The sequence below is a fragment of the Strix uralensis genome, chromosome 9, assembly GCF_047716275.1.
Source record: "Strix uralensis isolate ZFMK-TIS-50842 chromosome 9, bStrUra1, whole genome shotgun sequence".
NCBI classification, from domain to species: domain Eukaryota; kingdom Metazoa; phylum Chordata; class Aves; order Strigiformes; family Strigidae; genus Strix; species Strix uralensis.
In genome coordinates, this window is record NC_133980.1 from 14,987,012 (window position 1) to 14,997,779 (window position 10,768).

Here is a 10,768-nt window from a genome sequence, read left to right on the forward strand (position 1 = left end):
TTCATACACTCGATAATTATGTACCACTAGCAAACGTTGTGGCCTCCCTTCCCTCAGCTCTTCCAGAGCATTTGAAGTAAGATTTCTCTTGTCAGTGCATAAATGAAGGACACGGATGGTCCCATGGGATGGAACAGGAGCAGGCCAGGTTACCTGTTGCTTCAAGACTCATTGCAAAGCATCGCAAACACGGCTGCCCGCCTCACCAGCTCGGGAAATCCCGGCTCACGCAGACATCCTCCTGCGCTTTAGAAAGCAGCTGAGGTGCCCACCCCACCGTCTGCAGCGGAGACTTTTGTTTCACTTCGGGTTATCTTATCGCCATAGGAAAGGCAATACAGCAGAAGAATTTCCTTTCCTTTATGTTTCCAGCCTTTCCATTGTCTGGCGTCTGGATTTCTGAGCCTCGCCACTCAGCAATTCACTTAGGCCTTTGGAAACATGAATGCAAGCACTTATCAGCAGGAGCTCTGCAACGGCTCTTTTGCTGCTGCAGGCAAACCAGGCAGGGTCTGGGTGCCCCGGGACCCCATCTTCACCCTGCTAAGCCTCACCAGTTAAGGAGACAACGGGCATTTTCCACTGCCCGAGGCAGGTGCCAGCTCAGCTGTTCACCTGGAGGGAAGGCAGTGTCAGGCACCATAGCTTGATGAGACTTGACCATGATTGAAACACCCGTGGTCTCCCATTTCTTTCTTCCTTCCAGTTTATTTAGCTGGAGCAGAACCCAGAGGCCGGGGCAGGATATGTGCCATTGGGAAGGAGGGACAGCTACAAGCCACCAGCGCCTCAGAAAAGATCGTGGGAGACAGCATCAGCCCAGGGCTATAGCAAAGGCTCTTCCCCTGATGTGCTCCTTGTAGGAGCCACCACCACCCATTCTGGGCAAAGAGCTAAGCTCCAGCTGCAGGGAGCAAGTTGTGCTCTCCACCACTCTCCTGTGCAGGAAGATCTTCTCTTCCCCTGTGCTCTGTAACAGAGAGGAGCAGGAGAGCAGCCAGGCAGGTTCCAAGTCCCCATCCTGGATCCTCTTGCTCCAGCTGAGTGTCCAGGCCACCCAGGGCTTCCCCTCCAGCATCCTGGGGCTGGGGCAGCAGGGCACAGCACGTGGTTTTGAAAGACACAGATGACGTTTGAGACAAAGCAGTGCTTCATGTGCAACAAATCCATCACCATGGGCTGCGGTGTCCTGGGGATCCCCGCACCGCAGCTGCAGCCTCACCAGTGCACACGTGGCCCAAGGCACTTGAACGTGCCCAAACTAGCTGCCCACCCCTGACCTTTACATGGATTCCCGTGTTTCTTCATCTTCGTCTGGTCTGCACCACACATATTTTGAGTCACTAAATCATCCCAGGGCAAGAAATTCACCTCCACAATGCAGGAACTGGCAGCGCTCTCCTTTACAGCAGCCGGCACCTGACAGGCAGACCACAAGCGATGGGTCAGTCCTCCACATAGAGCACTTAAGACATATATAACCTTCCAGGTGGGTTTCTGTCTCGCTGGTCCCTGGTTTGCAGTGCTAGTTCAGCAGTCAAGGATGGCCAGAAAGCATGGCAGCCACCAGCAGGAAGCCACAGTGGGGACTGTCCCTCTCTCCTGCCTCACTGGGCAGTTCAGCAGGCTTCAATTCCAGAGTCTGCAGAGCATGACTGGGCAGGGCTTGTAACCCCCAGTGCTGGGGAAAACACCAGCCCAACCAAAAGAGGAGACTGCTGGGTTTAAACCCAGCCATGAGGCTGCACCTCTCCCACAGCCCCAATTCCAAGGAGTGCAGCCAAAAGTGGCGGGGAAGGGGGATCCCCACACCCCTTTGCAGCAGGACAAGGGTGAAAGGAGATGCTGGAAGCTATCACTGCTCCACCCAGGCAGTGCTCTGGGCACAGCATGGCAGGGCAGCCTCTGATGGCACCCCAGAGCTTACCACCTCTCCCAGGCCCAGGAGAGCCCCGAGGAATCACCTTCTGCTGTTTACTGCTTGCTCGGATGGGAGGATGGGTGCTCAGGGCATCCTGGAGGGGTTGCAGGTTGTGCGAAGGTGCCTGGGCACAGCACGGAGCAAGGCTGAGCAGCAAGGCTGGGCCGGCTCCACTGCACCATCATGTCTTCAAAGTCCCACTGTGAAGAGAAAGGAGCAGGCAGTGCCACAGTTGGGTGTGAGGGAGCCCTGGGCAGCACCGCTCCCTGCAGGGAGCAGGCACAGGATCTGCACCACCTCTTTCCAGAAAGGGGAATTGGTTATGTTTGAAACTAGAATGTTTCTGGTTCTCTCTTTCACCACAACAACGCAAGCAAAGCTCAAAGCAGAACAATGCTGGTTTCCATTTTTCTCACGTGCTTCCCTCCCTGCCCAGGCAACGTGAGGACATCACTCAGGAACACATGGGACAGTGGCTGAGTGAGACGTGGAGTGTATCAAGAGAGGGAGAATCCATTTTCCCGGGCACCCCCACAGCAACAGCTCGTGAGCATCCCCCCCGCACTGCCATGAGCACAGCCAGTTCTGAGAGCCACCGAGCAGAGACAGCTCTTGTTAAAAACCCTGTGAACCCCCAAATGACGCTTGGGCTGGCTCACCAGTGCCAGCCAACACAAAGGGGCTCTGCAGAGGCTTCCAGCTTCCCTTTGCTCTGTGCAGGCAGAAAAAGCCTGTCTGGACTGCAGGAACTTCCCGTTAGGGACACAACGATGTTTCTGTTTCTTTGCCTCAACTGCTATGGCTCCCAAGTGACAAGGGGCCGGGGATTAGAGGGGGACATTTCCAGGAGGGCAAACACAAGTCTGCTCCACCCAGCAAGCACAGCCCTCCTGCCCTGACACCACCCATGGGACAGACCCTTTTCCCACAGACACAGCAATAAAAAACACTAGGGCAGAGTTCCTCTGACTCAGGAGCCCAGTTTCTTTTCCTCTTGTCCTCACCACGACCTCTCTTCATGTCCCAAGAGGTCTTGGGTACCTCAGGCATTTAGCCCTGAGGGATCATACTCTGAGGCGCCCTGGGAAGGCAGCTGTTCCCTGCCTCTTTCCCAACAGCCCAGTGATATTTTTCCCCAATATTTTTGCTGCAAAAGGAAAAAAAAAAAACCACACCTCAAGAAAAAAGCTGGACCAGAGCCACCACGCAGCAGGGGTAGAGCACTGAGCTGCTCCTCACAGATATGTGGGGTAGAGGAACATGCTGGGGCCAGGCAAGTCCATAAAGCTCACCGGAGCAGGGAAGAAGGTGTGAGCAGAGGTGTGTGGGGGGGTGTGGTGTGTGTGAAATTGCTTCTTACTTTAAAGCAACAGTGTTTCAGGATAATCAGGAAAGAGCTGCTTAACTTTGGTAGAAACAGCCTGAGAGGCCCTGGACATAGCTCCTCACTTGCCAGGGCAAGAGCCGCTTTTCCCACCATGGTTCTCTTGACCATCTTCTTGCACAGGCTGGCTGTAAACAGTGAGATCGTGTGTGTGTGGGGAGAGGCCCCGGGGACCTGCACCTCTGCTGGGATCCCTGACTGGAACAGGACCCAAACCTGCTGAGCTGGGGACGCCTGCCTGCAGTCAGGGCTGCTCCCCTTCTGCCTTGGAAAGGCCGGCCCCTAACGGCAGGAGAGAAGGATTTCAGCCTCCTCCATAGAACTAATGAAGTATTTTTGGACCAGGCAGTGACTGCAGAAAGCTGGCGAGATGTATGCGTGGCAGCCCTTTGCTGCAGGACTCCCTGGTGCAAAAGTCATCATCCCACCCATCCTTGAGCTGAGATATCAAGAAAAGATCAGAGACACCTGACCCCGACAGCCACATGGAGTGGTCTGCAGTAGGGTGACAGACAAAGGACTTTTTTGTGTAGTGCTGGCTCTGCCAAGCTGACGGAAGTGAGGCTCGTACCTCACCTGCCACGGACTGCAGCGTTAGAAGAGCCACGGCACCCCATGGCAGAGCAACTCAAGGATTTGCAGTCGGTGAGTGCATCCTGGCATCCTCCTCACTTGCTCACCCACGATGCTTCCATTTTCAGGAACAGAGTAAAAAATATTGCTCTCCCCCAAAACAGACTCTGCAAAGCACATTTTCTAGTAGATGGATGGCCTAGGCAACAGCTCTGACATGCAACAGCAAGTCTTGTGTGTGAAGGACAGCCCCAGACTTCTGGGCCTCCAGGGCAGAACTGGTGCCAGTGTTGCACCAGGGTGACCTGCACTGAAACTCTCCTGCAGCCAACAGCAGCAGCCTGAGTAGAAAAAGTCCTTAGGAGAAACTACACAAGACTACCAGGAGGTAGCAGGCAAGCTCTGGAAGGGTACGAGTCTTGCCCCTCTCCTGATAACAACTCTGCTAACTAGTAGACAGACAAAAAAAAGAGAAGGGCCAATGTAACACCACTCAGAAGAGCCCTGTGAAACCCCCTCACTTCGCAGCAGCTTCTCTGCAGGACCATGTCAGCTGCAGCTCAGAGTAAAAAGACCTTTGAGTGAGCCTGGGACAACCTGGAGCTCATCCTGGCTCCAGCCTTTTCAGGAGCAGCCATGGATGGGAACTCCCCAGGCAGGCAGGCAAGGCTGAGAGCGGGGCTGGCACACTTGTGCAAGGGGATGCAGAGATGCTGTGGTGGTTCACCCACACCTTGGCAGAACAAGCTAGTCTCCATGCTCTTTTTCTGAACTCTGCTCTGCAGAGCAGCCCATGCACCTCAGCAGCATCCCAGGCATTGCTCTGGGACAGATCTGTCCGAACAGGCCCAGACTTGGCACCAGGGCTGTCACCTTAAGGGGTAGATGCCTTAACGTACATGCTGCAGCAGGGCAAAGCCCCAAGGGAGAAGAAACAGCATCTTAAGAGCCAGGAAAAGGCACTGACCTCGAGCTCTGAGTTGATGGAGGTAGCATCAGAGGAGCTGGGTGAGGAGAGCCCAGGGTGAAGGGCTGGGAGCAGGGGGCAGGCGGGGGGCTGTGGTGGCACAGGGCCTGCTGCACCCGTCTGTGAGTCCCCGGGCAGCCTCGCCATGCCGTAACCAGTCTGGTAGGTGATAGAAAGTAAGAGGAGGACATCAAAGGGGGACATCACTGGGGACAGCACCAAAACCCAGCAGTCTTGGTATGCACACAGCGCCTCAAGACTCACATTGCAACAGCATCTGCAAGCTGCTGGCCTCTCCCTGCTGTGCAGGGCAGCAAGGCAGATGCATTCACTCCCCCAAATCTGGGCACACACCCCAAATTCATCTGCAGAGAGCTCATCCTCTGCCAGAGGTGCAAAAGCATTCCTGACCCCCCCAGATCCTGCCCCAGCCCCGGGGGGTGCACTGAGCCCTGGCAGTCTCTCACCTGCTGCACCAGCCTGATCATCAGGTCTAAGCAGTGGCTGGTTGCCACCATCCTGGGCCCAGACCTAGGCTTTGGAAACATGTTGAGCGGGGCCCACTTTGCATCCTGCAAAGGAGAGTGAGCCACATCAGCTACAACCAGGAGAGCTGCGCCCACGCCACAGCCTGCACCAAGGGGCACAGCTCCCATCCCCATCCAACAGCAGTACCGCTCCAGCCACACCACGAACTGGGGACCTGGGTGGGTGCAGGATGGTGCTGAGCTGACACATCTGGGTCCTGCAGCCAGATCCTCCCCACTAGCCTCCCCCCTTGCAGCAACGACTGGGGCCGAGGAAGCATCTAGGAGCTGCACACCAGTGCCAAGCTGCTGCCAGGGAAATGCACGTGGCCCTGCGGTGAGGGTGATTTTCCCAGTGCCAGCCATGCCCTGCAGCATGCTGACCCTCCATGCCCCTCCTCCACGGGGCCCCGGCCCCCAGCATCCCTCCACCCTCCCCTGGGGAGACAGAGCAGTAACACTGCCGAGCAGGGCAGCTCTCCTTTCTGCCCTTCAACCAGAGAAAGAAAAAAACCTCTTCTTCCTCTGCTCTTCCATCATCATCCTCTCTCTCTCCAGCCAGGAGGGCCCAGGCATCAGGGACCTCTGGTACAAGCTGCTGGCCTGTCTGGCTCTTGGCCATGCAGGTGATGAAAAGGAGCTGAACCCCCATTAAGGGTATTTCTGGAGTGACAGCGGAGCCCCCTGCCCATGCCAGTCCCACAGCCCAGGCACCATCCACCTCCACGTCCCAGCCGAGAATCCCGGGAGAGAAGCTGGGAAAGGATACAGCCATGTCCAGTGCAGCTGAGCCCAGGGCGATCAGGAGCCAGGGCAGGGCCCTCAGGATGTGCCCAGGCTGCTGGTCATGGGTGACAATCGCTGCTGCGTAGAGGACGCCGGCTGTGGCCGAGCTGAGGGTGGCCCACAGCCACCTCCGCGTGAACGACTTCCCCCTGCACTGAGCAGCCCAGAGCCTGTTTTGGAGACACAGACCCCGTCCCCAGCCGGGGACACCACCACAGCCAGCACGGGAACCCTGCACCCTGCTGGGAAGGGGGCTGCTGTGCCAAACCCTGCAGTTGCCCTGAGGACTGAACAGCCGGGAGGGGCTGTGAAGAGGGCATGGGCACCCTGCATCCCCCCCAAGGCTCTTGCAAGGGGTCGCAGGAGTCACCATCATGGCTGGGGAGCCCTGCCTGGGACTGGGGGGGGCATAAAAGCAGCCATACCATGCAGACACTTACTGCTCTGGAGAGTGCGGGGATCCTGACTGTGAGGGCAACGAGGGCAGAGAACAGTCCCAGGACAAAGCCCAGGGCTTCCCTGTTGTCCTAAGGGAGGGAGAAGAAACAGAGGAGGCAAAGGAACACCTCCATCATAGCCTGCCCAGAGAAGGGGTCTGGAGAGGACCCAGCACACATCTCCCAGCAGGAGCCCTGTCCCCACCGCCCTAGTCAGCTGTTCCAGAACCCCCTGATGATCCCAGGGACTTCACCCCACTCCTGCCAGACCAGAATTGCTGCAGTGTGGAGGGGCTGCCTCTCCCAGCCCCCACCCCCTGGGCTGCAGAGGCTGGTGTGGGTCTTGGGGGACCAAAGAGCACCCCTTGATGAGCCTTGGCACCCCAGGGACACAAAGCTCTGGGAAGCCAAGACACCAGCTTGGGCAGCACCAGGGTGGCGAAGGGGAAAATGCAACCAAAGCAAACCCACTGGTGCTCAGAGCCTGGCAGCTGCCTGTGCTCACCCAGGCTCTGCCCGCTGCCCACCCTGCCCTGGGGGAGTGATGAAGGGGCAGCTCACCTCGAACACTGCCCCAAGCAGCCTCCGCTGGGCTCCCCTGAGCTGCTCCCGGGACAGCCAGGGTCCAGGCGCCAGCAGAGACCTGCCAGCACCCAGGGACAGGGGCAGGGTGAGGGCGAGCAGACCATCCCGCAGCTGCTGCCGCCGCCTCCTCCACCGGCGGAGGGGCAGACCTGTGTGGGACACGGGCTCACTTTCAAGGCATCCTCCTCAGGTCAGATTTTGCCCCATCCTGCCCTTGTGGGCTGCACTAGATCCCCCACTTCTCCTCCACCCCAGGGGCTACCCAGCCACCCCCTGCTCGCCCAGAGCACCATGCCACTACCCCAGGTGCTGCTGTTCCCAAGGTGCCCATGCCAGGCTGCCCAGCAGGGGCAGAGAGTGCTCCCAAAGCCCTCAGCTCGGAGCAGGCTGCCACCAACCTGCACCCATGGCAAGGAGGGGTATCTCTGCACACACCTGCTGGCCTCTGGGACTCAGGCGGGCATGGGAGAAAGAGGGTGAGCAGGAAGCGGACAACGTCAGTCACAGCCATGTAGGCACCTGTGAGGATCTGGAGAGAGACATGACTGCATTTGCCACACTGTCTTGAGCCAGGCTGCCAAAATCCATCCTCTCCAGTGCCAGCACCCCAGGGCAGGAGAGCAGCACCTCCACCAGGCAGGTGTGGGTCCCACAGCCACTGCCGAGGCTGGGCAGGGTGCAGGGTGTGTCCCCACCCCACCGCACGGAGTTTGCCCACCTGGATGCCGAGCTGACTGGCAAGCAGCGCTCCGACTGTGCTGCAGATGTGGCCCAGGAAGCTGTAGAGGAGGCAGAGGATGGACACTTGCCGCTGGCCCTGCCCCGGGCACCCACAGGACAACCTAAGGCAGAGGGACAGGCTGCTCCAGCCACGCTCGGCACCACAGGATGTCAGAGCAGAGCAGCCCCACAGCCTCCCGCAGCCCAGCCCCGGGGAGTTACAGCGAGCAGGCGGCGATCCAGCACAGTGCAGCCAGTGTCCAGAGCCCCCAGGACATGCAGCCCGGCTCCCCGGCCAGGCAAGCCGCTGGCCAGGTGGCAGAGCCACTGTGTCCCACGGGCAGCGTCCCCTGCATGGCTGGCTCCGAGCGTCCCTGGGCAGGGAGTGCCACCACGGGCTGCCAGCACTGCCCCGCAGGTGCGGCACCCAGCACCACCCTCCACCCACGGAACAGCACCCAGCAGCTCCCCCGGGGCAGAAAGCACCACAGGCTGCTGGGAGCAGACTCCTGGTCAGACTGGGGCTCCCTAAGCTGGGCAGAAGAGACCTGGAGAAGAATGGCAGCTCCATCTCCTGCCCTGCAGGGAGGAGAATTGTAGTTCATGATGCAAGTGCAAGGTATCGTAACAGGGAAGATCAGCTTCAAACCATATCTCCAAACTGGCTCTGTGTTTCTGCTGCAGGTAACAACGGCCAGGAAAACAAACTGCCTGCACTATAAAGCAAAGTTTCCTAAAAGGGGAGGCAGACCGCTGGGGTGCTGAAAGTGCTGCTGATCCCAGAGAACAGACCGGAGCTGGTTGCAGCCCACACGCTCCCCCTACACACACAAGGCTCTTTAAGAAAACAGCACTCAAAAATGGAAACTTGCCTTCTGCAGAAAGCAACAGGAGCAGCCGAGAGGCTCATTCAGCAGGTGGCTAGGGCGAAGTACAATGTCTCCTTTGTGCAAACTCCTGACAACAGAGCAGTCCCCACACTGCCTCACGCCTGCCAGCTGCTCCTATGCGCTGTACCGAGCTGTCAACACGGCCTGGCCAGCATTCCCCGGCAAGGGTAGGGCAGGGCGGGTGCGGTTCAGCAACACACCAAACCACCACAGGAAAGCATTAATTTAACCATGGTCCTCACTGGTTTGCCCACTGCTCAATAGCAGCATAAAATATTAAGAAGCCTTTATGTCCACAACTCTTGTTTATGATCCTTCTTCTATCGAGGCAAGAGTCCTTTAGCACAACGAGAAGCAGTTTGCATTTAACAAACATGAGCAAACGTTATTTGCTCGGTTGTATTTGCACTACCCTCCATTCATTCATGCAAACACTGCAAGTGGTTCAGCAGGTCTTGTGGCCAAAGGTTTCTGCAAGTAACAAGTAGAGTCACCCCAAGCCTCAGACCCTGGGGATTTCTGTTATTCACTAGATTTGGAAGGGGCTACACCAGGGCACAGCCTGTCCAGCAAGGAAGCTCATGGAGACCCAGCTAGCAGGAAAGGGCTGAGAATGCAAAAGAAAAAAGCTCAGTATGTGCAACATGAATGAAGAATTTAAAAAGCTTTGAAAGAAAAGAAATAGCATAGGAAAAAAATATTTTAAAACTGCAATAAAGGATACTCCACCTTCAATTTGACAGGTAATAGCTTCACACTAGACAGGCCAAAAAGAAATGAGTGCTTCTGAGCAATCAGGTCCCTAAAGTATTCTGAGGGACGAAAGCAGAAACCATCCCTCCAAGGAAGGTGGGGAAGCTTGATCAGAGACCAATTTGGCTAGGGCACAACCTCTTCAGGAAAAAAAGGCAAAAATCATCTTCTCTAAGAGAGCCAGATTAAAGAGTCTCTCCTGAGAATCTACTTTCTGCTATGGTACACTGACTTAAAATACCATTGACCATTCAGTATAATTATGGTTTAGTTTTACAGGTGGCAGGGAAGTATCTTCCCTCCAGTGATACAATTCAGAACTTTAAAGCAGGGTCTCCAGGGGAAGCAGGAGCCAAGGCAAGGGCTCTGCTGTCAGGGGACCCTCCACATATGCAGTGCAAATTGGCTCTACAGGACAAGCACAAGAAGGATCACAAAGCCTAAACCAGCTTGGTTGCACACCCCACTTCTGCTGTGGCTTTGCTCAGCAGTTGCTTTCATCTCTCCACCTACACTTAAGGCCTGGAAAGTACAAAATTACAAGACGGAAATCCCTTTTTTAGTATCAGAGACCAGTGTCATCCATTACTCTGCTTCACCACCTAAAAACAAAGCACAACTTGTCTTTGCAAGACTTTCCAGTCCTATCATTACTCCCTGTGCTGGACTAGGAATGAAGAGCACTGACCAAGTGCACAAATTTTCTCAGCAGGGCAACCAAGGACTAAATCTCACTTAAGTCTGACCCCAAGTGACTACAGTCTTTTTAGCATCAAATACTAACGTACTCATTAAAATCTGCCCTTATTACACTTCTGTGACTAGGTCAATGCCTGATAGGTCAGTGAGACAGAACATGACACCATAGAGGAAGTAAAGTCTCAAATATATTCAAGGACAAATTAGCACCAGATTTTTGGCCAGTCACACAGAGCTAATGTTTTAAAATACCAATGGGAAGTCACACAGCAAAACAACTGATACTAGCTCAGTGTGAAGGACATAAAAGCAACATTTTCCTTGCATGGTGTGCTCTGCTCTGCCTTAAGCTGGGAAATAGGGAGTAGTTTCAGTACTGGATTCTTCAGAATAGGGCTGGTATAGCAGAGAAGGAAGAGGGCAATAAAGATCCTCTTACCTCACTAAAGTGTTCTGTCAAATCAACAAAGAAGCTTTAAAAAAAAAAAGATGAGCAATAGTGTCTCAATGTAACAAACATCACTCA

General features: G+C 55.7%; 1 protein-coding gene across 2 annotated transcripts; it reads right to left on the reverse strand.

Annotated features, from left to right (window-relative positions):
- Positions 1–688: 688 nt before the first annotated feature.
- Positions 689–10,752, reverse strand: TMEM44 (transmembrane protein 44). Of its 2 annotated transcripts, none has more exons than XM_074877484.1 (10): positions 10,682–10,752; positions 7,899–8,022; positions 7,616–7,709; positions 7,157–7,329; positions 6,142–6,685; positions 5,887–6,012; positions 5,313–5,417; positions 4,846–5,004; positions 1,965–2,121; positions 689–1,419 (listed from the first exon to the last, which is right to left on the reverse strand). In XM_074877484.1, exons 5-9 carry the CDS (start codon positions 6,532–6,534, stop codon positions 1,975–1,977), a joined length of 930 nt encoding a protein of 309 aa, XP_074733585.1. In that variant the 5' UTR covers positions 6,535–6,685; positions 7,157–7,329; positions 7,616–7,709; positions 7,899–8,022; positions 10,682–10,752; the 3' UTR covers positions 689–1,419; positions 1,965–1,974. The 2 variants fall into 2 exon arrangements, with proteins under 2 accessions (XP_074733585.1, XP_074733586.1); XM_074877485.1 differs by having other exon boundaries at positions 1,928–2,121.
- Between the last annotated feature and the right edge of the window lie 16 nt (positions 10,753–10,768).